General features: G+C 48.4%; 1 protein-coding gene across 1 annotated transcript; it reads left to right on the top strand.

The window, feature by feature from the left end:
- On the top strand, window positions 1-24035 carry Plat (plasminogen activator, tissue type). Its single transcript, XM_032918938.1, has 14 exons — window positions 1-110; window positions 9375-9462; window positions 10670-10712; window positions 11304-11441; window positions 11832-11942; window positions 12261-12435; window positions 13238-13329; window positions 15436-15610; window positions 17003-17088; window positions 18203-18398; window positions 18508-18644; window positions 18731-18871; window positions 21071-21234; window positions 23143-24035. Exons 2-14 carry the CDS (start codon window positions 9400-9402, stop codon window positions 23299-23301), a joined length of 1680 nt encoding a protein of 559 aa, XP_032774829.1. The 5' UTR covers window positions 1-110; window positions 9375-9399; the 3' UTR covers window positions 23302-24035.
- Window positions 24036-27044: the final 3009 nt, after the last annotated feature.

The raw sequence follows: 27044 nt of genomic DNA, 5'->3' as shown, positions 1-27044 counted from the left end.
CCTTAAAATTGGCCTGAGCTGTCCAGGGAGACAGAGCCTGCGGGGGAGCTCATCAGCTCAGCGCCAAGGAGAAGCCCCTGCGAGAGTGGGAAAGAAGCCAGCAAGGCACGGTAAGTTGGGTCTCTGCCTTTATGGAACAGCCCAGCCGGCTCTTCTTCTGTCCCTTTAAAGTCTTCGGGGGCAAACTGAGCTAGTGAGGGAATGCTTAATGGAAGCACAGACTTGTAGTTCAGCAGAAAGCGGACCAGCCAGCATCATCCACACAGAAGGGACAGTTCTTTGCAATGACTCCGGGTGAGCTGCGGTGAGAGGGAGAGAGTGGGAGAGAGGTGTCTCTTGCAGAAGTTCTGCTTGCACAGTAAGGGGAGAAAGTAAAAAGAACGACTCCGGTTCTCCGAACGGACAATGGGAGCCGTACTAACGGGCGGTAACTAGATCCAGCTGCCTTCCAGAGCGGAGACATCGTATGGCTACCTTCTGACCTCAAGGGACGCACTAAAAAACAGGCTGGGTATCAAGGAGGGGCGTTTGCGTGGGCAGCGTGTTTCGCTTGGCTGGCAGAGAAAAGCTGAGACTTTTAGGAACCTCTCGTTACTGCTGGGGGTTAGGATGCAAAACCTCTGGTGTCTCGCGAGTTCATCGCATCCTCTCTACGATTTACCAGTCAATTTCACCCCTCGCTCATCACGCACGGCTGCGTTTGCTTTCTCATGCTGCAGCAGGAAAAGTCTAAGGGCTCTCTGGAGTCTGTCAGGACCTTTATTTTCTTAACCTCGGAGACAGCGGGAGGATAGACGGAGGCTGGGTGAGTGGTGGGGGTGGGGGTGGAAGGAAAGCGTGCAGCGCTCGCAGATAACTAAGGGCAAGCTTCAGTGCAAAGAGATGCAGTGGGGAAGCTTTGGCCGGGTTGGAACGATGCATTGTTCTTCCGCAGCTGATAATGGGGCAGGGGCATACACAAAAGGTGAGTGTGTGGTGGTGGTGGGCATTTTCAATCCTGAGTGCGCACAGCCAGTGAGGATTAAATCAGTCAGTCCCAGCCCAGATACTGGAAACACTGAAGTGTAAATCGTCCCTCTGCTCACCCTGTTCTTTCCACCTAAAGTGTTTTCAGGAGAGCCTGTATGTATCTTGGAAGGGGCGTACTAGCTGCACACCCCCAGACGAGCTGGATTAGGGCAGACTTTGCAGGACAGCCCAGATTATTTGGGAAGTCTCCTGTGAGATATACAGCAGCTGGTCTGCCTCCTCCCAGACCCAGGATGCACAATGCAGCCAGGAGGAACCGAGGAGCATCCCTGCTTCCGCTAAGGCGCTGGGGACTGAAGGAAGAGCGAGCTGCACACATTAAGACGCTCACTGAGCAGGGTGCTCAGCCAAGGCCAGAGAGTGACTCAGAGTTGCCTGCAGGGTTCTTGGACTGGAAAGACTGGTGTGAGGGTTTGAAGGTGAAAAGCATGTGTATGTGCTTGTTTTCAGTCTTAATGGTGGAGGCTACATCAACACGGCTTATCAACAACAGTACTGGGCTTAACGCCATTCACAATGTAAGGTTCGCCAGTCCCTGAGACAGCCGGTCTCTGTGAGTGGGAGCCTTTTGCGGTCTGAGCTGAAGTAGTGCAATCTGTGCACCGGCAACTGAGTGTCTATTGTCTCAGAATAGTTTTTTTTGTTTCTTTTCTTTTCTCTTGGGTGGCAGAAAATAATGCAGGAAACAACTAAACGAGGGAGCGAAGGGCAGCTTTGAGCCTGCCGTGTAATAAATAGGTCAGGGCTGGAATTGGGGTTGCAGCTTAGTTGGCAGTGTTAATGGAGCTCGCAGAGAGCCTTTCCACCTGATTCCCAGCACCATATAAACTTGGGGTTGACAGTGAACACCTGTGATCCCCAGTGCTCAGGAGATGCCGGCAAGGAGATCAGAAACTCAAGGCTAGCCTGGGGTAAGTGAGATCTTGTTTTAGAAAGGAGGGAAGGAGGGAGGGAGGGAGGGAAGGAGAAAATTACAGGTAGAGATTCATAAAACCTTGGTCGAGCACCATCATCTTGAATATTGAGCCCAACTGCTTTCAAGATGCCTGGGAGACAAACTGTTATAGCTAGGAGTACAAGGTGAGATAAACTCGATTCCTGGTTACTGGAAAAAGCAAATGAAGCAGATTGCTGGTTATGTATCACAAATTTCTCTGGCGTGTTTGAAGGCGCAGCCCAGGAGAGCTGTGTCAGCTGTCCAGGAAACACAAACCAGCTGTTCTTCATGCAATACATAAAGAACTGGGTGTCTTCAGAGGCGCTTGCCAAGCCGTTGGCCAACATCCTGTAACTGACAGGTCTAGCTGAGCTATATAGACTGGCTGTTGGGTGCTCCAGACGCACAGCAGAGAGAGGTCTCTAGAGTTTTTTTAGGGGATTGCCCTAAAGACCTGGGTCCACACTGAGCCTCTGAAATGATCACTGCAGACTTAGGCTGGTCCCACACATTGTAGACTTTTCTACTGAAAGCCTATTCTGTGGAAGCAAATACCTTGTTAGCATAAACCTTAAGGACCATGGAAGGGCATGGAAGTGGCTAAATGTGTCAACTGCTAATTCCAAATTCCCAGAGCGTTTCAGAGGCCCTGCTGTGGGGGCATAAATTGGCCTGGAAAAGGCGAAGAAGAGAAACAGATTAAAGATGGGATACAAGATCTCACTCTGCTCTCAGGAAATAAGTGCTCCTGTCCATGGGGCTCTCTGACCCTGGTGAAGAGCGTGGCATTTTCTATCATATCCTGTGAGCTAGGAAAAAGGATTTGCCAATAACCCTTGAAGACCATGAGGACCCCACCCCCACCCCAGAGAGCTTGGTACCTCTTCTTTATCAGTAACTTCATACAAACTTGATTCCTGTTGACGAGGGCATTCTCATGAAGCCCAGTGCACACCTGCCACCCGTCAGGCTTCCAGGGTCTGTAAGGATTGCTTCTTTAGCTTTCAAAAAAATATACAAGATGGAAGGGATTAACTCATGGGGAAGCCTAGGAAACTAAGGCTCAGAGAGGCACTGAGACCACCCAGACCTATAAGTGGCTATTGGGGGTCCAAGTTGAGAGTTCAAGGGTCACGTTCCTAGCATTAAGAAATGCCAGCTCTCTTCAAGCAGCTTAAGAATGTTACCAGTAGGGCTCAGTTGTGTAGCTCAGCGGTTGAGCATGTGCTTAGCGAATGCAAGGCTCTGGGTCCAATCCATAGCACCGGAAATTAAAAATAAAAATGTCACAAGCAAGGATCATGCAGACAGTTAGTGGGAAGAGTCCAGAGCTCGGCCAGCTCAGGAGGCAGGTGTCAGTCCACAAACCACCGCCTCAAGGAATGCTTTTGAAGTTCTGTCTTGTTTTCACAGCTGTAAAATGAGATATGGTGCCTTAAGTAATTAATGAATGTAAGGTGCTTTGAAAACTCATCAGGCTAGTGATAGGCATTCAGACCCCTGCTGAGTACCTGGCTTTCATCCACGACCATCTACTCGCTGGTGTGGTGCCATTCTAGAACGTTCCAGAATGATCCAGAAAGTTCCAGAAAGGCTGGTGAATTTCAGATACATTCATGGACTAACCTAGCGAACACTTCAGATCGTGACCTCCTGATTCAAGAGGGCGAGCATCAGAGACAGGCTGAGGAATTGCCAACCTATTTCATTGTTAATTCATTACATCTGGAGAGGGTGGTGTTTACCTTAGGGACTGGAAGGAGTTGAGGAGATTGGATGGATACCAGATTCCCTTTGTTTAGACTCTCGAGTGAGTATTTCATGGCACTGACTGGCTGAACTCCCCCCCTGCCAAACCCCCTTTTTTTTCTTTTCCAGAAGGATATGAAGTCACTAACATAGTTTGTTTTTATCCCAAGAGGACACAGGATACACTTCCTAAACCCACAACCAACAGACAGTTGCTTACTTACTTCTTCTAGACAACTAGATCACGTAGCGGGAGGTAGAACAGGAGATTCCACAAGGAGCATGGTGGTGGTTGCAGGATAATCCCACGTAGCTTAAACACAAGTCGTGCCTCCGTGCTAAGAATGCTATACCTTCTCGGATGGGTGGGGGGCGGCAGAAAGGATTTGATTCGATTCAATTCATCTTCCACCCCCTTGTGACTGGTCATAGTATATCAAGAAGCAGACTTTTCCAGGCGCAGAAGTTCAGCTACCCCAGTTACATAGCAAACTTACGGCCAGCCTGTGTTACATGAGACCTTGTATCAAAAAACAAGCAAACAAACAAATAAAAAACCAGAGACAGAGGACAGAGGGGTGTGGAGAGAAGGAAGGAGAGAGAGAGAAAGAGAGAGAGAAAGAGAGAGAGAAAGAGAGAGAGAGAGAGAGAGAGGAGGGAGGAAGAAGGAAAGGAGGAAGCAAGGAAGGAAAACTTTCTTCTCTCCTTGTTGTAAAGCACTCTGTTCAAAATGGGAATGAGAAAACAAGCATTGGCCTTATGGAAGGTTACTTTTTTGAGAAGTTAAAAATTGCTTCTGGAAACCAAACACTTGGGACTAAAGGAGAGCTGGCAGGAGCTGACTCCCTTCTCCACCATTTGGGTCTCTGGGAATGAATTCGGGGCTTCAGACTTGAGGACAAGTGCCTTAACCCGCTGAACCATCTCATCAGCCCAAGAGTTTCTTATATCATGGTAGTATATTTTGAACATAGCTGGGTGTGGCGGTGTATAGCTGCAATACCAGCGTTCGGCAAACAAACACGGGAAGATCAAAAGTTCAAGACCAGCCCGTAGGGCACAGCAAGTTCTAAGCCAGCCTGGGCTATGGAGGAGGGAGATCCTGTCTAAAACAAAACAACCAAACCAAACAATAAGGCCGTGTAGAACGAAAATAAACTAAAGGTTAGGAATTTAGGTCAACAATAGAGCATAGCTTGCTCAGCGGGCTTCTTTAAATTATGTTCACTCTTGACAAAAGGAGGCAAATCAAACCATAGGCTGAACTGTCATTAGAAGGCAGGGGTGGAGGTGGGGTCGTCTCTGCCTGGACGGGGAAAGGCAAGCTTATTTTTCCTTTCTTTGAGGCACTCTGTATGTCTGGACTTGGATAGTCCAGGTTGAGCTCAAATTTTGTCCTTTTCCCTCTGCTTCTAAGGGGTGCTAGGGTTCCAGGTGTATCCCACCAAGCCGGGCCCAAAGTTGAGCAGCTATGGAAACTCCCTGTCTTTCCCAGGCCCAATTCCTACTAAAGCAACTCACCTCACCTCTTAAGCTGTTCTAGAAACGTGTCTGATGGCATAGGGGTCTGGAAGACTTTCCTAATTGGTTGGCTTTCTGGGCTGTGGTGATCGAATGTGAGTGGAATCGTGGCTTCAAGGCCATGAGTTATTTTAGGGTTATTGTTCCTGACTCTCCAACTCTGATCTCTATGGTTTCAGCAAAGCAATAAGAACCCCAAGTGTCCTTAGCAAAGACACAAGCAGTACAGTCTAGCACGTAGTACAAAACTTGACAGCAGGGTGGGGTCCTAAGTGGCCTCTCCTGGTCCCGCTCTGGCCTCTTATAACTTGTTGGCTCCCTCGTTCAAGTACAAAGTCCAAGTCCCTCTCTCCACCAACATCTAACTAAGCAACGGCATAGCAGGCACACAACCTCGGGCCCAATGTATACAGTTGCACATGCATCTACGTCCTATGTCACAAATTGCTTTCCGATATATGGAACAATGGCGGGCTTATGAGTGAAAGCACTTTATCCGTTTACAGGTCACCACTCATGTCACAACAGAAGTGGGAGAGCTCGCTCTGGAGGAGGGCTCCAAGAGTCTAGCCGCTTGGGCTTCCTTTCTGGAAGTTCATTTTCTCTCCCAGTATCATTACTCATCTTTTTGTTCAACCACCTTTCCTGTCTGTGAATGAGTCATTACGGTTGGGGGAGGGGGGGCGGCGGATGGTTTTAGGAATGTAAAGAGGACAGGGTCGTGCAAAGGCCCGGGGGACATGTCACCTGCCTTTTTCAAAGCTTTCTTTCCATCCGCTTATTACTATTCCAGTAGCTTTGTCCGATCCAGAACCGCGCAGTCACTGCCTGGTATCCATCAAGTGCCGTGCCCCCAGGTGTCCTGCTTCTTATAAAATCCCCACTCTCTCAGAATGGCCCCTGTTCTTGGCTCTTGGAATAGTCTGTGTCCAGGGAGAGCCAGTTATAGCAAGCTCGATATCTTCTTCCCTTACCCCCTCCCTTGCAGGCAAGGGGGTAACTAGCGTATTTGTATCTTAAAGCCAGCCTCAGATGCTGTCCTTAGACCCCACGCTGGCCTTGCCATGAGCACCCATGAATACCCCTAGTGGGTTCCCAGGGTCTACAGAGTCAAAGCCTCCCCTCCCCCACTCTGTGGGCCTTGAGTCTCGGTCCGCACTTCTGCTGGTCACTTTAGCTCTGGTCCCAGCATTGCCCGTGACCTCTCCAACCACATCTCCCCACAAAGTCGAAGGAGGTTCTCCTCCCTCTCTTTCTCCCGCTTTGGAATGGCTCTGGTTTTCGTACGGCATGTGACTAATTTCCCTGTCATCCTCTTAGGCCACGTGGCCCATCCAGCAGCTTGCTCTGATTGTCTCCCTGGAGTGTGGGAAGAGGTAGTTATTTATGTATTGCTTATGCGCAACTCACCACCACTGGCTCAAGGCCCAGCCTTCGAAAGCCCAGACAGAGATAGGTAACAAGGCTTTAGCCTCTGAGCTCCTGTCCATCCATCCGGTGAGAAGGGGCCTCCCATGATGCAATGCGGCTGAGGGAGTCTTGGGAAGAGGAAGATGCCGCACATGCCCCGGTGATGTACTTTTTTGCTCTGCATGTAACTGACATCTACAGAGTCTTGAGTTAGCAGGGCATGGTGGGGAATTCCTGTAACCCCAATCCCTGTGTGGTGGTTTGAATGCTTGGGGTAGAGGTTTGAGGTTTAAAATCCCACACTATTCCCAGTAAGCTCTCGGCTACTTCTCTAGAGCCAAGCCTGCTCACTGCCATGCCTTCTAACATGCCGGCCACGGACTGACTCAGTCTCTGAAACCGTAACCCAACCCCCCACTTAAACGATTTCTTTTATAAGTTGCCTTGGACTTGGCCAGTGTCTCTCCACAGCAATAGAAAAGCAACCAAGAAACCCAGCATTCCAGGGGCTGAAACAGGGTTGGACTAGTTTCCCTGTCGTCAAGACCAAACTGGCTACATAGCCAGATCCTATCTTAGAGGGGCAAACACAACCCCAGGAACTTAGAAGGTGTCTAGAACAAAGACTCAGGAGACGCCCCTGAATGGGCTGACTGGTTTGAAAAAGAAGAGGGCCGAGTCTCTGAACCACTTCTGCAGTAGTGTTCAGTTTCCTCCTGTCTCACTGTCGCCAGGTAACAAAGACAAGGAAACCTGCATCCGAACTTAATCCCACTCTCGGAATTAAGGGTGAATTTAAGTGGAATGGTGGGGGAACCTGGGAAAGGGAAAAGTTAAAGGAAGTTGAGAAAGGGGAAGTCACCCACGAGAAGATTCCCCGTCCTGTCTGGGTGGCCTCCGTGGCCACTTGCTTCCTTCTGGAATTGCCAAAGGCAGACAGGTGCTAGCCCAGATGGCCCTCCAGTGGAGAAAGGCTTCCAAAGGCCCCAGGCCACCCTGCTAGGGGCAGGTCAAAGTAAGCAAAGACCCTGGGAGCCCTTCTGCCCCTGTCATGGCAGCAGGGATGCTCAGGAGGGCAGGTCCAGCAGGGAAGAACTTCTTGTGAGCCCATGACCCTCACTTTCTCACAGAACTACTTTGTTCCTTTCCCCAGCACCCCCCTCTCTTTGTGTTCTCCCTTAGGGCTCTGTACTCCTTTCTCTGAGGCTCTTTGTTCCCTCCACAGTGACTCTACTTCCTCCTCCTCCTCCATCACTCCATCGTGCACTTTCCCATTGGATCACTTTTGTTCTACCCCCACCCCATGCCTGACCTCCCTACCTCCTACCTTCTCCCTATAGCTCCATACTCCCTCCCAGCAGCCCCAGATGAACCCAGAAATTAGTAGTCTCCCCGCTCAGCTCCCCCCACCCCCTTTCTGTTTCCATCCTGAAGCTGAAGGGATCTCAAACTCAGAGAAGCCAGAGCCTGCTGGCTCCAGATGAGATGGCCCCCTGGATCCCAGTAACTTCTGAGCCAGCGGGCTCAGGGGCCCCGAGTGGCTAGTGGTGGGAACCAGAGTTGTTGTGACTGAAGGGAAATGAGTCAGGGCGAGGAAAGTCCTGCTTCCATGTCATGGATGGGGGAGTGAGAGGGCTTGCCAGACCACAAAAGAACCAGACCAACTAACCTACTTTCAGACCAAAAACAGAAATCACGGGGAAGGCAAGTAGAAATTGGATCGGGGGTCAAGGGCGATGTGAGTTCATTGTCCAAACAGTGTCTGCAGATCTGTTCTTCAGTCTACATAAAAGGAGTCAGATATTCCAGAGGGAACTGGGGCCAACATGGAGGGGGCCTTCCCTTGGACGGAAGGAGGAGGCCATGCCTCAGAAGCAGCAGTTAATCCACTATGACCACCAAGGCTGGGGCTATGAGGCAGCTGACGAGGCAGCATGATGTGCCGGGAATAGAATCCCTACTGCTACTTCTGAGAGTCAGAGAGGACAGCACTGTGGCTTCTAGCTCAGCCTAGGGGAGCCATTCCTTCTCAGGAAGCCAGGTCCAGGTGATGTGGTACCTGAGAGGCCAAGAAGCTCCAGAGACGGCCCCTACTCGGCAGCCCACAGGAATCCCTGGGGAAAAGATACTTTCAGCAGCTGCTGCTCTCCATCTGCAGATTGCTAGACTGGCAGAGTGTGCTCTCAGCCAACAATGGGCTATTGTTCAGCCTCAAAAAGGGCAAGGATTCTACAGTGTGGCTGACCCTTCAGGATATCACTCTAATGAATCCTCGTCTATAATACGGGCAAATAGTCAAAGCCACAGATGCAGAAAGGATGGTGGTGGCCAGGGGTCGGGAGAACAGAGAGATCCAGTCTTTGATGATTGAGGGATAGCATTCTGGGAATAGAAGGGATGGTGGGATGAGTTCATAGTGGTTTGTACATGCCGAATACCGCCGAACTGGATACTTAACCCTTAAGGCAGTGAATGCAATGCTGTTGTACACTCTTCACACACATTTGTGCATGTGCACACACACATATATAACACACGTGCACACACACAAGTGTTTATCTCTACCTCTAGACAGACACAGATGCGGGTGAAATCTTTCAGATGATGTCTGTAAGAGTCAACGCTGGAAGGGTCACCCGAAATAAAGGGACAGCCCTGGATGTCCTAGGATCCTTTGCACACCCACATCACGCACTTAATTGCTTTTACTTGTCTTCTAAAACTTAAGGGACACGGAAGAAACGGGGAGCAAAATGAAGGGAGAGCTGTTGTGTGTCCTGCTGCTTTGTGGAGTGGCGTTCACGTTGCCTGACCAGGTGAGTCCACCTCCCTGCCTCATCCCATTGGGCCACCAAACTTACAGATACTGGTGGTGTCACCAGGAGTCTTCATGCTTCCAAGCACCTCAGGGTGGGGCAGGCATCCAGGAATGGTCAGACACATAGCACACACTCCCCTGTGGGTAGGATACTAAGGATTTGAGTCCCAGAAGTAGAATCTGGCCATGTCTCTGGCTTAAAGCCGTTTTTTTTTTTTTTTTTTTTTTTTTTTTTTTTTTTTTTTTTTTTTTTTTTTCGGAGCTGGGGACTGAACCCAGGGCCTTGGGCTTGGTAGGCAAGCGCTCTACCACTGAGCTAAATCCCCACCCCGCTTAAAGCCGTTCTTAGCACTATGTCCCTCCCTGCTTCGATGTCTGCTATGGAGCTCTTTTGTGGAAATGTGTCTGTGCGTGAGTGTGGCGGTGCACACGTGCGTTCCCACCAACCGGGAGGCCGAGGCAGGAAGGTCACAAGTTTGAGACAGAGGCTTCAAAGAATCCAGGACTAGGGTGAAATCAGTGAAAAAGAGCCTACATAGGGGCTGGGAGTCAGCCCAGGGGGAAATGCATTTGAATTCACCCTCAGAGTACTAAGGGAAGACAGGCATTATGAGCCAAGGAAGTAGGTCAGTTGACAGGGACAGAAGCTGCACCCACTTTCCAAAACCTCACCTCCACATAGAGAACGATATTTTGGGCAAGCTTATCTGAGCTGTGGGACGTGCACCCGGAACTCGGTTAGGGTTAAGGGTTAGGGTTTAGGGTTAGGGTTTAGCATTAGGGTATTCAATGCTCTGACACAGGGTTTTTAGAGAAGCGAGAATCTCAATGACTTCAGGAAGGGCACCAGGAGCTGTAGCTTTACTCCTATCCACTAGCCATGCACCAAGACCTAAGTTTAAAATGAACTAAATCAAATCGGAATTCCAGTTTGTCAGTCACACTGGCTGCACTTTAAGTAGTCTGTGGTTACGTGGGTGTAGCATCTGCCACCTTAGACGACACGGATAGGAAGCATTTCAATTGTGCAAGAAGTTCTTCAGGGGTGGGGATGGGCATTAGGTATGTAAAAAAGAACAGGTATTTGACAAAAAAGTAAGAAAGGCTATTCTCTATCTCCTTAGTAGGTAGCACATGGCTGGAAGACCCTGGCCAGTCTTTCCCCAGCCCTTGGTGACCGTTCCTCCATTCTGGTCTCTTTGCAGGGAATACACAGGAGGTTCAGAAGAGGAGCTCGGTCCTACAGAGGTGAGTGGTGAAGGGGAGGCAGTCCCAGGCTTCACAATGCTTTGTCTGTCGGGAGATCGGTCTTCCACCTAGCACCTGCTTGCAGGATCCTTGGGAGATCTTCCAGTGCTTTCGTGAAAATGCCTGCCTCATCACTATTTGCAGGTCAGCAGACCCAGCTGGCTGGAGATAAAAGCTGGTGACCTAGAGCTGGGTGTGGTCCGTGTCTATAGTCCTGGCCCTTGGGAGGCTGAGGCAGGAGGATGGTGAATTCAAGGCCAGTCTGGGGCACTGTCTAACATGGCTCAAAGCCGTTGGTACAGAGATGAGAAAATGGCCCTAAAAGAGGTAGATGACTCTCTGAAGGCCCCCCACCAGGCCTGGGAGTGCATAGGTGCCCTGTCCTCTAGGTGTTCCTGGGCTGAGCGCTCACCAGTGTCTGTAGTATCTGCTACTATCCCCATGTCTCCATTGCTTTAAGCCTCACCACAGTGCCGCTGTAGAGCTCATGAGAGAACCTGGAGGTCCAGAGGGCTCCTTGCACGCTGCCAGCAGAGCCAGGAGTGGTGGATGACTCTTCTCTCACTTTTGCAAACCTGCTTTGTGTTTCAGCGACCTGCAGAGATGAACAAACTCAGACAACTTACCAACAGCATCAGTCGTGGCTACGTCCCATGCTCAGAGGCAACCGGGTGGAATACTGCCGGTGCAACAGCGGCCTGGCACAGTGCCACTCGGTGCCCGTCCGAAGTACGTACCAGCTTCTCACGGAGGGAGGCCTTGCACTAGAGCTCAGACTCAGGGCCCAAACCCTTCCGCTGTGGTTCCTAGCACATTCAGATCTTCTGCTTGCTTTGGGCGGGATCTGTCCAGGCAAATGTGAAAGCATTCGGGAAAGCTGAGGCGGGGCAGGGGTGGCTTCACCGGTCCGGTCTCCATGTCCACTTCATGTATGTGAAGTGGTGTATAACATGCACACTTTGTAGTTGACAGGGGCAGGGGAGGAAGGTTGGGGAGGGGCTACTTAGGCTGTGGACTGTGGAATGGAGGCCGACATTAAAACACTTTTACTTTTATAATTCTGTTATTCATGGAGCTGCTTTGAAAGTACTTAGGGGTCTCCTTGTTTGCACTTGACAGGTTGCAGTGAACCGAGATGCTTCAATGGGGGTACGTGTCAGCAGGCCCTGTATTTCTCTGACTTTGTCTGCCAGTGCCCTGACGGATTTGTTGGGAAACGCTGTGATATAGGTGAGTGCTTTGATGGGTGGGTGTGAGAGACGTTCTGAAATTCCGGCCCTCAAATGGACCAGAAGAGGAAAGGAAATACGTGCTGGAGGGCAGGGCCCAGGGAAGGGGAGCTGAGGTCATTTAGAGAATAACACTGTTGGGCCCAGTGGTCAGAGCCTGAAGTGTCAATCCGGAGTCTGGCTTGGCAGCAGTATTTTTAGTGACCAAGTCCACCCAGCTCACTTTGAGGACCAGCAGTTTCAGCAACAGCCTTCTCCACTGTGCTGAGGGAAGGCAGAGGATCCCTTGAGAGCCTTTTGGTGTCCTTCTGTCTATCAGATACCAGAGCAACCTGCTTCGAGGGCCAGGGCATCACCTACAGAGGCACATGGAGCACAGCAGAAAATGGGGCTGAATGCATCAACTGGAATAGCAGTGTCCTGTCCCAGAAGCCCTACAGTGCAAGGAGGCCAAATGCCATCAAGCTGGGCCTTGGGAATCACAATTACTGCAGGTAAACAGACTTTCTACAGGGTGGGAAGTCTGCTAAAAATCGATTTCATTCAGGGAAGACCTGGCCAATCAATCACACTTTCCAGATAGACAGGTAGATGGGTAGATAGCTATGTATATATGCACATGAATATATACAGGCATACATAGATACATACGTAGATGGGTAGAGAATTGATAAATGTATACACATATGAATACGTGCATGCACATTTACATAAATTGATATATCAATGCATCCATATATCAATGACTGATCCATTTGATTTGAAAGCATCAGTTCACATCTCTGTATAGACATCTGAATCTGTAGTCGTAGGGTAGACCAGCAGGCTGAGAACGCAGGCAGGAACTGCCATTTTTTTGTCTTGATACTTTTAGACTTTAAACTGATTAGACAAGTAAACCTTCCTTGTCTAGGATAATTTACTTAAACTCAACTAATGGTGAATATTAACTACAGTTACAAAACACCTTTATAGCAGTGCCCGGATCACAGTTTAATTACATGCCTGAGACTACAGTTCAGCCATGTTGACACACAGGCACCCATTGTATATTCTTGTCAACTTGGCACACACACACACACACACACACACACACACACACACACACACACACACACACACACACTTCCTTATAAAGAGCAGGATGAAGCCATATTTCTACCTAGCATCGTAAAACTTGACAGTGTTCAGTCCAAGATACACTAACCCTACCCCCCCAAAGCAGGTCTAGTCCTTGGGCCAGGAGGGGAGACTTCCTGTTCAGCCCTCACTCATCTTCTTTGGCTGATTTTTCAGAAACCCAGACCGAGACGTGAAGCCCTGGTGCTATGTCTTTAAGGCAGGGAAGTATACCACGGAGTTCTGCAGCACGCCGGCTTGCCCTAAGGGTGAGTGTCTCAGTTTGGGTTTTATCGCTGTGAACAGATACCATGACCAAGGCAAGGCAGCTCTTACAAAGGACAGCATTTAGTTGGGGCTGGCTTACAGTTCAGAGGTTCAGTCCATTATCATCGCAGTAAGAAGCATGGCCGCATCCAGGCAGGCATGGCGCTGGAGGAGCACAAAGTTCTACATCTTGATCCGAAGGCAGCCAGGAGGAGGGTCTTTTCTGCGCTGGGTGGAGCTTGAGCGCTTGGAGCCTAACAAGGCCACACCTATTCCAACAAAGCCATACCTCTAATAGAGTGTCACTCCCTGTGGGCCAAGCCGATTGAAGCCACCACAGTGAGTGACAGCTACCCTGCACCTTCTTCTGTAGTATCTCCATGGGAGAAGCATCAGGGAGTGTAAATCAAACTCTCCTGAATAGTCCCTTCATGCCCAAGGAAGAAAGCAGCCATTGCAGAGTGAAGAGCTGTCAGAAGGCTCAAATGCTCAACCAGGCTTCTCACCTAGTGCTAGTTTAGCCTTGTGCTCATTCCCTGATTCCCATCAATAGCATTTCTAGTAAGAAGAGGATGAGGCCAAACCTGTGGCTTCTAGTTCTTTGGGGTTTTAAAAATTAATTCTTTTATTTTTGAGATTATAATTACATTATTTTTCTCTTCCCTTTCCTCTCTCCAAAGCCTCCCATATATACCTTACTGCTTTTTAAAAAATTCATGGCCTCTTTTTTCATTGTGGTTACATACATATATATATATATATATATATATATACATATACACAAACACCAGCACACATACATATATATGCACACATTCCTATATATTCCTATATAAACATGTGCACACATACATATATATGCACATATTCCTATATATTCATATATACACATATACACAAACATATGCACATATATATGCACACATTCCCATATATTCATATATATACATACATATACACAAACACATGCACACACACATATGTATGTATACATTCCTATATATTCATATACATACACATGCATAGATATGCACACATTCCTATATATTTGTATATATACATACATATACACAAACACATGCACACATACATATATGCACACATTCCTATATTCATGTATATATGTATATATTCCTAAATATAGCCTTCTCAGTCTGTATAATGTTAGTCATCATGCAGGGCTGTGTGTTTTCAGGGCTGACCATTTGGTATTACACAACCGATCAGTGTGCTTTTCCCTGGGAAGACTGTCTCTCCCACTCAGCGTTCCTTAGTTGCCTGCAGTTCTTTGTGCTGGGTTGAGACCTTGCAGGCTTTCCCCCATCTGCTTTGGCGTGTCTGTCGTTCTCATCCTTGTTTAGCTCGTGTGGAGGCGGTCATGTAGGTGAGACTTGATGGGTGTAGCCTCTGACACTCCCACGAGACACAGTCTCATAGCAAGCTCCCCGAACCTCTGGCTCTTACAATCGTTCTACCCCCTCTTCCAAAACGATTCCTGAGCCTTAGGCGCGGTATTTGTATCCGCTGGGACTGCTCTCCAGATCCCTTCATTTTGACTCGCTGTGGTTTTGTTCCTGTGATGACCTCTGTTCTGAAGAGTTGTTTCCTTAGGGAGGGGTCAGGACTACACCTATGTCTGGGTAGAAGACAAATAGTCAGTGCACTTAGGGATTATGCTGGTCTAGTGAGGTAGCAGTTGTAGGCTCCTCCAAGATCCATGGCTTCAGTAGCCCTGGCTAGGTTCCCAGTACCAGTGACAGTTTCCGTCCCGCCGACCCCTTCCTCATCTGGTCAACATTAGGGGTCAAGACTCAAGATAACTTTACAGATACCTTTCAGCTGTAGTGAAGCAGACAGGAAAACGTGGTCAAGTTTCACAAGAGGGCGACAAGGACAGGATGGGGCAGGTAGATGGACATGGGCAAGGTTGGCAGAGCAAAGTTGAGGAAAGCAGGCTGGCAGCCTAGCATGGCCCCGTCGCAGTATCCTGGTACCGACTGCATGGACTGTCATTGTCGCCCTTCCCAGCACCCTTTCCCACCGAAACCCTGCAACTGCTGCATCAACGTTTAACCACTTTGGCCTAAGTGAGAAATATTCTGTTCCAGGACCAACTGAGAACTGCTATGTTGGAAAAGGTGTGACTTACCGTGGCACCTACAGCTTCACCACATCCAAGGCCTCCTGCCTCCCGTGGAATTCCATGATCCTGATAGGCAAGACTTACACAGCGTGGAGGGCCAACTCCCAGGCACTCGGCCTGGGCAGACACAATTATTGCCGGTAGGTAGCATGGTCTAAGGGAGTCAGGTCCCAGCAGAGAGGCCTGGGATACTGGGCGGGGAAAAGATTCAGTGTAAAGCGTTGTATAAAAGATAACAGATGTTATCTAGACAAACCCATTAGTTTTCTAAGACTCATGGGCTTTGTTGTTGTTGTTGTTGTTGTTTTTTTGGTCAAGGTAGAATGGGGTATGTGTGTATTTGATAGTGTGCGTATGCTATGCGTGGAGGTACATGTATATATACACAGGTGTGTGTACATATATGTGTGTGTATGTGTGTATGTGTGTGTATGTATATGTGTGTATGTATGTGTGTGTGTATGTATGCATGTGTGCATGTGTGTATGTGTGCATGTGTGTGTATGTGTGTGTGTGTAGGTATGTATATGTGTGTGTGTGTGTAGGTATGTATATGTGTGTGTAGGTATGTATATGTGTGTGTGCATGCATGTGTGTATGTGTGTGTAGGTATGTATATGTGTGTATGTGTGTGTGTGTGTGTGTGTGGCAGGTATGTATATGTGTGTGTGCATGCATGTGTGTATGTGTGTGTAGGTATGTATATGTGTGTATGTGTGTATGTGTGTGTGTATGTGTGGCAGGTATGTATATGTGTGTGTGCATGCATGTGTGTATGTGTGTATGCGTGTGTGCGTGTGTGCATGTGTATATGTGTGTATGTATGTATGTGTGCATGTGTATATGTGAATGTGGTGTGTGTGTGTGTGTGTGTGTGAGTGTGTAGGCCTGAGTTTGATATCAGGTATCTTTTTATCCATCTATCTCTACCTTCATTTTCTACAGTCTCTTTTTGAAGCTAATTCATTAGACCAGGCTGGCCCATGAATTTCAGAGACCTGCTCTCTACCCCAGAGGCCCCAGCCCCTTTCCCACTGGGCTTACAGGAGCAGGCTGCTACGCCCGGTTTTCCTTTTTCAGGCAAGGTCTTCCTTTGTAGCTCTGGCTTGCCTGGAACTCACCATATAGACAAGGCTCGCCCGGAGACCCTCCTGCCTTTCTCTCTCATGTGATCCACCATACCCAGTTCTGACTTTTTCTGTGAGCTCTGGAAGTTCAGACCCCTAATGAAGCAGGCTCTTTATAAGCCATCTCCCCAGCCCAAGATACATACATTTGCAAGCAAGACTCTTGTTCTTTCCTCACATGGCATTTCCGTGACATTGTAAAAAAAAAAAAATCTCTCCGTAGGCAGCTTTCGGTTCTTCCCAATGCTGATTGGATACATGGAGGTTAAGGACGTCATCTTCCCCTATGGTGGAACTGCTACAGCCAAACGGAGTTTGGGACCCCTGTCCCTGGCTTCTTGGCTCTGCCCTGGGTCTATCAGTATTCTGTGCCATGACTAAAACCCTCATGCTCTCCTTCTACAGGAACCCAGATGGGGATGCCAAACCTTGGTGCCATGTGATGAAGGACCGAAAGCTGACATGGGAATACTGCGACATGTCCCCATGCTGTAAGGGTCACTCCCATTCTCCTAGGCTCACGCCCTCACTACCACTGATCTTCTATAACCTCTGGACCTCCAGGAAGGCCAGGCCCTTGGCGGTTAGGGAGGCTTCTCGACCATAGCCGTGGCAGGCATCCACGCTGGGGGGCGTAGGGGGAGGCAGGGAGGGACACATCCACTCCTCTTCTAATGCAGTAGGCTCCAGGCTACCTCTGTTGACTGTAGTGATCGCCCTGGTAACCATGAAGAGAAAGCGCTCCTTGGACAACTTGTTATGTGTCCCTAGTAGCCTGGTGACAGTTAGACTTCAAGATCCATTTATTCAGAAATGCCCTAGAAACCATGTGGCCCTGCCAAGCTCTGCGCACTTCCACATCCCCGTGGAGCCTGTTTAACACAGGGGATCTGAGGTGACAATAGAGGCTTGGGGACAGACAACTCGGGTTGGCACATGTCCCCAACGTGAACGTTTAGTTTGGAAATTGCCCAAGAATAGGTTATTACTTAGTTTCCGTGAACACACAGATAAATCAGAGTGATCCTCCAGGAACAAAGAGTCTACTTGGAAGGTTAAGACCTAAACCGAACTCTTAGCCAAAGTCATTATGATGCATTCACCTCAGGAAGTCCACCAGGGGGTCTCAAAGGCTATGGCTTCTGTGGGGAACCGTGTGCGGCAGTGGGGCTTGACTCGGCCTTGAAGGATGCATCAGGCTGAGGAGATGGAAAAGGAAGGGCTCCTCAGGAGGAAATCTGCAAGGTCACATTATGTCTTAAGCCCAGAAACTGCCGTAGGCCAGACTGGAAGGAATGCACAGAAGAAAGGCGCCGGCTTTGGGAGTCTAATCCCAACGTCACTGTAACGTTCAGTGAAAGTTTCCCTGCCTTCCTGCCGCTCAGTATTGGGAAGGCCAAGGACCCACGTCATCGTTGGCACGTCACTGTACTCAGCTGTCACCATCTCTGAGACAGTTGAATCATTCTCTATCAACGTGTGGAAGGGCTGTAGTCTGTGAAAATTCAGGGTTCTGACAGGAAACTATGGTGGATTTCTCTCAGCCCTGGATTCCCACACTTCGGGTCTGAACCCTCCGTCTCCCATTTTTTTTTTCCTCTCCAGCCACCTGCGGCCTGAGGCAATACAAACAGCCTCAGTTTCGAATTAAAGGAGGACTCTTCACAGACATCACCTCACACCCTTGGCAGGCCGCCATCTTTGTCAAGAACAAGAGGTCTCCGGGAGAGAGATTCCTGTGTGGAGGGGTGCTGATCAGTTCCTGCTGGGTACTATCTGCCGCCCACTGCTTTGTAGAGAGGTATGTTTCCTAGTCTCTAAGGTCCTGAGGCGAGCCCATGGGAGGAGCCCACAGCAGTAAACAGTTAAAAGTGAAATTAGGAAACACCCTCGTGCTGTTTTCCCACCAGGTTTCCACCCCATCATCTTAAAGTGGTCTTGGGCAGAACATACAGAGTGGTCCCTGGACAGGAGGAGCAGACATTCGAGATCGAAAAGTACATAGTCCATAAGGAATTTGATGACGACACTTATGACAATGACATCGGTAAGACGCTGTTCTTTTCAGACACCCTGGTCCCTCCCCTTTCCTCCCCTGACACCGACTCACTCCTCTCCTCTCTTGGCTCCCAGCATTACTGCAGCTGAGGTCAGATTCCAGTCAGTGTGCCCAGGAGAGCAGCTCTGTCGGCACTGCCTGCCTCCCTGACCCCGACGTACAGCTCCCTGACTGGACAGAGTGTGAGCTTTCTGGCTACGGCAAGCATGAGGCATGTAAGTGGCTGGAAGTCTTGTTCCATTCTTGTCTGTCATGAGGTAGTCACACCGATGGGGAGGGGATGTGATCATAAAATGTTCTGGTCCTAATTCTGGCATTGCCACACAAAAATGCAGGCGAGGACTCCGCCTGTCGTGTGATGAGAAGCTACCATCCCTTGCATCACAGGGATACTGTGCAGGGGCACAGTAAGTGGGGACAGGGAAATGTTCTGAGGAGCTTTACCATCCAGTGGAGGGGGGAGGGTAATGGGTGTGTCTGTTCTTAGATGACGACGTTGCACAGGTTGAGTTCAAATCCCAGACTTGCATCTGGCTTAGCTGTGGGACCCTGGATATTTCACTCAGCTTTCTAACAATATCAACAAATATGAGTGAAATTAACCTAAAGAAAGGAAAGCTTTGTTTGTGCTCATGGTTTTGGAAGTTTCAGATTACGGTCGGTTGGCCCAGTCTGTGGGCCTGTGGCAAAACAGCACATCATAGGAGGACAGCACCTTATAGGACAGCACATCACAGGGAGGAGGATACATTATAGGAGGGGAGGACAGCATATTACAGGAGGAGCCCACAGCAATGGAGAAGTTCACCTTGTAGGAACTCACGAGTGAAAGGAGAACCTGTGTTGTTGTAAAAATATAAAAAAGTAAAATAAAAAAAAAAAATAGGGTCGGGGCTGGGGATTTAGCTCAGTGGTAGAGCGCTTACCTAGGAAGCACAAGGCCCTGGGTTCAGTCCCCAGCTCCGAAAAAAAGAACCAAAAAAAAAAAAAGTAGGGTCGTCGTTTATCCCTGCTAGGTCTGGCACCACAGTGCCCAAGATATCTGCTGGATATCTTAATTCTCAGTCAGCAAAGCCTCTCACCCGCTCTGCTCCATCCCCTACCACACTGCTGAGGGCCTCTCTCTGAGCCTGGCAGCAATCTCTCTACCTATCTAGGTTCCAAGAGGTTTCCATGCCAGAAACACATCCCAACTCCGAGGTGGCCCAGACCAGCCGCCCCACACTCCATTACACTTAAATCTACACCTGAAAGACCACACAACACAATAACCTTTGATCCAATTGATAAGATATAATTGCCCACCTAAACATACAAAGCCCAGTACCATCCATCCCTTAAGAACATTCATAACAACCTGTAAATACACAGAGCAGAATCTTAACGTCACCTGCCATGGCTTCTCGCCCTCTCCCTCCTGTCTCTTCTCCTTTCCGTTCCAGTCTCCTCCTCTTCCTTCAAACTTCTCTCCTGCCCATCTTCCTTCTCCTCCAATGACAGGCCTCCTTCTATCTTGACCCTGCCCCTCACCTGTATTTTACAAATTCAATGGGGAGAAGATTCTGATGAGGTCACCTGAGTCCTGAGTAGTGACTGGGCAGCTGTCCTTGGGGCAGTGGAATTAGCATCAAAAAAGATAACTACAGGGCAAACCACCACAAACCTGGGTCTCAACATCTCTTCCAAAGGCTTAACTTCCTTCTCCCAGAGCCACTTCCTAAGGCTCTGCCATCTCCAAAGAGCACCAAGGTCTAGGACCAAGCCTTCACCACAGTGGCCTTTGAAGGAGCGAGGATCCCGACCAGATGTGTATTTTGTATTATTTTATGAAGGTGGGGGTTGTGGGGGATCTCATGGTGTTTCCTAGAGTGGTTTCAAACTTGCAATCCTATCTCAGCCTCCCCAAGATTACAGGTTTGGACCATTAGACCGGGCTGAAGTACTTTATTTTCCTAAGCCTCAGTTTTCTCACTGCCAGTGTGGAAACAGAACCAGCTCCCTGGTTAAACTATAAGGAGTAAATACCACAGTGCACAGCTGAATGGATGGTCCTCACTTGGGGAGATTTCGCTACCTAGGCCACGTTTGGCAGTGTCTGGAGTCATTGTGGCCACAGTGTCACATGTGTGGCTGAAGGCTGATCCTGACCTTTGGTTAGCAGAGAGAGGCTACCAAGCATCTGTGGTACACGGGGCATTCCTCATGACATTTAGCTATCTAGTAAACCGTTGGTGGCATTACTGACCAGCGTGATCTCATCCTAGAGAACTGTTGGGAGGTTCCAACAGTAAAATAGGGTAACCTCACCGGGGACAGCCCGATTTGTGTCAGCTGTTACCGGGACGTTTGGCTTTCTCCTTCTAAAATGCTTGAAAACAGCATTGAGACCCCAAGGCCTAATTGTTCTCTTTCAGCATCTCCTTTCTTCTCTGACCGGCTGAAGGAGGCTCACGTCAGACTGTATCCGTCCAGCCGCTGTACCTCACAGCATCTGTTTAACAAAACCATCACGAGCAACATGCTGTGTGCAGGAGACACCCGAACTGGGGGCAACCAAGACGTCCACGACGCGTGCCAGGTAAGCACGGTGCCCCGGCGCTCTGGGTCCTCCTCTGTGCCCTTAACAGGGTGGGGGAGCGCACAGGGAAGGGTTTGATGCTGGGGTTCAAAACTGGAGCTTCAGAGAATAAAACTATAAAGACCAAAACACCCCAAATCGAAGAGATCTGAACTGCAGGAAGTTTTCCCAGTCTGTGGACAGGAAGCTCCACCTAGCACAGGATTTCCTGTGAGCCCTATTGAAGTGATAGGTAAGGCGACATCAGTAACCCTTGACTTGTGAAGGTGTTGGGCTGTGTGAGCCTCCTTTGTAGGATGGGGAAAGGCACCCCTACCCCCCACCCCAGGACTCAAGAGATGGATAGGATATGGGGAAAAATCCAGTTTCAGCCTGGGAAGCAGGGCCTTTTAGGTTCTCAGTGCTGAGTCCACTGGACTTGGTACTTACATTTCCCCCTTAATAAGGTGCTGGGGTGCAAGCACAGAGCAACCACTGACAGTGAGACCCAGATAGCAACCACCTGATCAGGAGACTTGAACCAGAGGTCACTGAAGCCATACGACTTACAAGTAGCAATATATATTCCTGTATATATATTCCTGCATACATATCCCTGTATATATACATATATTCCTGTATATATACATACAACTTACAAGTAGTAGCAATATATATATATACATATATATATATCCCTGTATATATATTCCTGCATATATATATATTCCTGTATATATAAATATATTCCTGTATATGGAATATATATATTCCTGGCTGGCATGGAACTCTGTGTAGAAGAGGTTGGCCTCAAACTCACAGAGATCTACCTGTCTCTCCCTCCTAAATGTTGTAGTTAAAGGTATGTACCACCTGCTCAAAGCAGTTTTTGTTTTTGTTTTTCTGGTGCTAACAGTTATTTTAAGTCTGTTTTTAGTGGATTTTTATTTATCTATTGTTTTCTTTTTTTGTTTGTTTCGTTTTTTTTTTTGTTTTTTGTTTTTTGTTTTTTGTTTTTTTTTTTTTTTTTTTGAGACCAGGTCTCACTCACTGTATGGTCCTCAATAGCTTGGAACTCTATATGTAGACCAGGTTGGCCTTGAACTCAAAGAAATCCACCCCCTTCCCTTTTGAGCACTGTGATTAAATGCATGTGTCACCTTGCCAGATTCTTTTTTTTTTTAATCTTTATTAACTTGAGTATTTCTTATTTACATTTTGATTGTTATTCCTTCCCAGTTTCCAGGCCAACATCCCTAACCCCTTCCCTCCCTTCTATATGGGCTTCCCTCCCCATCCTCCCCCATTACCACCCTCCCCCAACAATCTCGTTCACTGGGGGTTCAGTCTTGGCAGGACCAAGGGCTTCCCCTTCCATTGGTGCTCTTACTAGGCTATTCATTGCTACCTATGAGGTTGGAGCCCAGGGTCAGTCCATGTATAGTCTTTGGGTAGTGACTTAGTCCCTGGAAGCTCTGGTTGGTTGGCATTGTTGTACATATGGGGTCTCGAGCCCCTTCAAGCTCTTCCAGTCCTTTCTCTGATTCCTTCAACGGGGGTCCCATTCTCAGTTCAGTGGATTGCTGCTGGCATTCGCCTCTGTATTTGCTGTATTCTGGCTGTGTCTCTCAGGAGAGATCTACATCCGGTTCCTGTCGGCCTGCACTTCTTTGCTTCATCCATCTTATCTAGTTTGGTGGCTGTATATGTATGGGCCACATGTGGACCTTGCCAGATTCTTAAATGCTGTTTTGTCAGGATGGATTAATATACAGCCTAATCTATACCATCAAAATAACTGAGCCTCAAGTCTCCCTCTCTGATCCAAGTACTTTGAGGGCTACAATCATCAAAGTACAAATAGCAATACAAACCTTCTTCCAAACATTCTGCCCTGCGTACAAGCCGCTGATCTCTGCTCTTCCACAGGGTGACTCAGGAGGCCCTCTGGTGTGCATGATCGATAAGCGGATGACTTTACTGGGCATCATCAGCTGGGGCCTCGGCTGTGGGCAGAAGGACGTGCCCGGGATATACACAAAGGTCACTAATTACCTGGACTGGATCCAAGACAACATGAAGCAATGACGAAGAAAGCCCAGCTCCTTAAACCCAGAGGGACCTGCCTTCCTCTTCCTCTTCCACAGAAGATTCGCCTGAAAGGCCAAGCGTTCTTCGCAGGCTCATCCTCCTGAGCTGCCGCTCAGCAGAGGGAGTGACAGTCTTTAGGCGCAGACAGCGTTTACTTTGTGACAGGTACTTCACAAACTTGTACGTTTTAAGGATGACGGTCTGACTTTAGAATCAGCTCTGTCAGATGAGATGACAGGGAAATGCCAACCTTCCTATAACTCTAAGATTTTAAAAAGAGAGATAGACCAAAGTCCGCCCTTCCTGGACCACTATTTTGTACACTGAACCACAAAGATCGTGTCTCAACAGTGAAATACAACTTGATCTTTCAGGAGTGAAAGTCTGCACTGAGGGCAAGAATGTGTTTTTATAGTTACACAGGGGCCCAGCACGGCCTCCAAGAGAAGGAAGGGGTTAGCTGATCAGACCACAGCCCCCTAAAACCCTTGAAATCAAATATTCCCCATCCTCCCACAATCCTCAACTCTTGGGGCATAACCTTTGTACACAGTGTAGATGTCTTTTACTTCATAAACTTTCCAGATGGCTGGGAGAACTGTATGATTTTATAATCGATGAGATGACACTAGTATATTTATATTTGGATCTATTTAGTTTTTATTGTGTTACTAGAACTCTGTATTATGCTGTACTGAAATAATAAATTTCAAGTTATTTTTCACACTTTTCAACTGGTGCATATCTATTCAATTTCTTTTCTTTTTTTCTTTGAGTCAATTGAAAGACTTCCTTTCATTTAGTCAGCATGTGGAAATTCTGCGTACCCCCAAGGCAATATGCTGGGTGCCACCTAGTAGAAATGGGCTGGGGCTGAGGCTGGAGAGGTAGCTCAGTGGTTAAAGAGCACTGGCTGCTCTTCCAGAGGACCTGGGTTTAATTCCCAGCAACCACATGGTAGCTCCCAGCTGTCTGTAACTTCAGTTCTAGGGGATCTGACTCCCTCGCACAGATATGCATGCAGTCAAAACACCAATGTACATAAAAAATAAATAAATAAATTTGAGGAAGAAGAAATGGGGTTGGGAGATTTGGCATGGACAGGAGGCATTTACAGAAATAAAGTAGGATGGAGATGGTCACGGCGCAAAGGAGACCTCACTAGAACAAAGTTGTGAGATCAAGAAGGGGTTTGCAGGAAAAGCAGGACTCAGGAGGGTCTTCATGCAATGGGTAAGATGGGGTTAGTGGGTGGATCCAGGGCAGCCGGTCCCCGAGACCCTGAATTTCACTGTTTGAAACAACAAAGAGACAGCAGAGATCAGGGACTGATCCACAGTTTGTCTTAAGTGAAGTTTTAAAAATATATCTTCTGCTATGTTTTATTTATTAGGGGTGGGGGAGTTATGAGTGCCCCAGTGCACGGGCAGAAGTTAGAAGGTATTTGGCCGAGTCTTTTCGCTTCCACCATGTGGATCCTGGGGGTCTGACCCACATTATCCTGACTGGGTGGCAGCATCTTTACTCACCAAGCCATCTTGCTGGCACAAAGCTACCACCTGCCACCACAGGACTGAGGGTTGAACTGGGGACCCTGCATATGCTAGACAAGGTCTCTGCCACTGAGCTGCATCCCCGGTCTGTTAACTCTCGATCGGGACTGCAGATGAGATGCTAGCGACTCCAGAGACCTAATGACTGTTTTGCTCCAGGAGGCGATAAACAGAAGACACATCTGGAAAATCTGTGGTTACACTATGACCACAGACTGAGCAGACAGCTGTGTTACTCTCTAGACAGTAACTACAGCAACACAAAGGAAGAAAACCCTGAGCCAGTTCTTACTGACCTAGCAATGGCTCAACCAATGATGGCTCAGAATACACGTTACTACCTTGGTTCCTCCCCCCACCCCCATTCTGTTTTGGTTTTCTACTCCCCAGAAACAATTAGCTCCCAGGTCAGTGCACACAAGCATGATGCTTCTGCCTGCCTCTCTAGCGCCCCCTTTTTTTAGTGTGTGTGATGTGGGTGTGTGCAGGTGTGCACACATGGAGTATACAAGTCAGAGGAGAACTTTCAGAAGCCATTTCTCCCCTGCTGCCACAGGTTGGAGCATCAAACTTTAGGCCCATGTGGTGTGCACTCTCTGGGGCTCATCTTTCTCTGGCCCCTTGTACACTATCTTCCCAGTCACGGGATGCAACCTCTGTTCCAGCTTTCTTCACCATGGCTTAGTTCCAAGAATCTATTTCATGATGTAATGTTTGCTTTCGGGTGTAGCTAATTAAATTTTTTTAGGAAGAGTCTTATCTCTCTAGGGTTGTTGGTACTGCCCTGTGAGAGGCTCTTGGGAGAAAAGTAGTTTAAACTCACAAAAGACATTCACTGAAGCAGCCCAAGGACTTGATGGGGGAGGTGTCAGGTGATTTCCCGAAATCTCTGAAGTACCCAGACCAGTTCCATCCATTTGAGTCAGAGACTAAGTCACAGGTTTCTTGACTTCACACAAGTCTGCCTTCATGCTCTGATCTAAGGTTTTAGACAGAAATGCATCTCTACTCATTTCTGGAAAACACCGCTTAAGAGAGCAGTAAGCAAGGCTCTCAAGCCCGCTGGTCGAAGCTGGCTTCACCCCTCCCCCACTGGAAGAGATTTTCTTTCGACACTAGGATTATTGAGACTGAAACCGAAGCTGAAAAGCCTCCTGGGATAGGAATACAAAGTCAAAAGGCCCCAGCATTCCTGAGGGGAGTCCTGGAAACCATACACAGATGGGGACAATTGCTCATTCTTGCAGGGAAGTGTCCAACTCGAGAGTCTTATGAATCATATTAAAGGGTCGGAGGAGCTCATCCCGACCCAGTGCTGGTTAGGAAATGGAGGGTGCAGAGACTGGAATTCACCAGGAGAAGGGGATGAGTCAAAGGGAAAGTAAATGCCGCCCCATTATTCCTGGTTGATTAATAAAAGAGGGTAGCAGACCCATAGAGCAGCTATGATCCCAGTTAACTGCATGCTTGGTTTTGGTTGTCAAAGACCAGAGGAGCACAGAGCCTTGGTCCTGTCCCCCACAGAGCCCAGGCCTTGGCATCGCCAAGTGTTACAGACTTTCAACTCCACATGGAAAAGCTGGGGCACACAATCCTTCGTGTTTAAGTCTCCTTGGGTTTCTCATGAAGTTCCTTTTCAAAGCCACTAACAATTCATAACCAGTTCTGATGGCACCTAGTCACCTCCTACTGGCATAGAAGAAAATATAAGTTGATAAGGTTTCCTGCTCCCAGTGCCCCAACCCCCAACCATCCAGACCAAGGGAAGGGGTCCAGCAGTCCGCCCTGATCAGGAGGGAATGCATTCCAAGATCCCAGTGGGAGTCTGAAGACAGACACAGAAAGCATCTTTTTCCTTTGAGTTGTATCCTACGGGAAGATACAGTTACAATGAGATCCAGTAAGACATTGGTGGTGAGTTAGCAGAAGACTTCAACACTCAACGGGTGCCTCTTGTCCAGAGAATCCCTGCTAAGTCTCCCTTGGGCTCAGCACAGCATGTGAGAACAGAAGCAACCAGAACATAGGTTTTCTTCCCTGCCGCCCTCCCCCAGCGACACTGATGCCTTTGTCATTTGCTGCCAAGGCACTGCAGTGTTGTTGCAACAGAACTGCATGCAGCACCCCCCCCCCCAGTGCTTTACAATTTCAGTTAGAAGTCTCCTCCTTACTGAGATCTTTATGTGT

Source organism: Rattus rattus, chromosome 13 (assembly GCF_011064425.1).
Source record: "Rattus rattus isolate New Zealand chromosome 13, Rrattus_CSIRO_v1, whole genome shotgun sequence".
NCBI lineage: Eukaryota > Metazoa > Chordata > Mammalia > Rodentia > Muridae > Rattus > Rattus rattus.
Note: the sequence above shows the minus strand (reverse complement) of the source record. Positions and strands in the feature narration are given on the sequence as shown.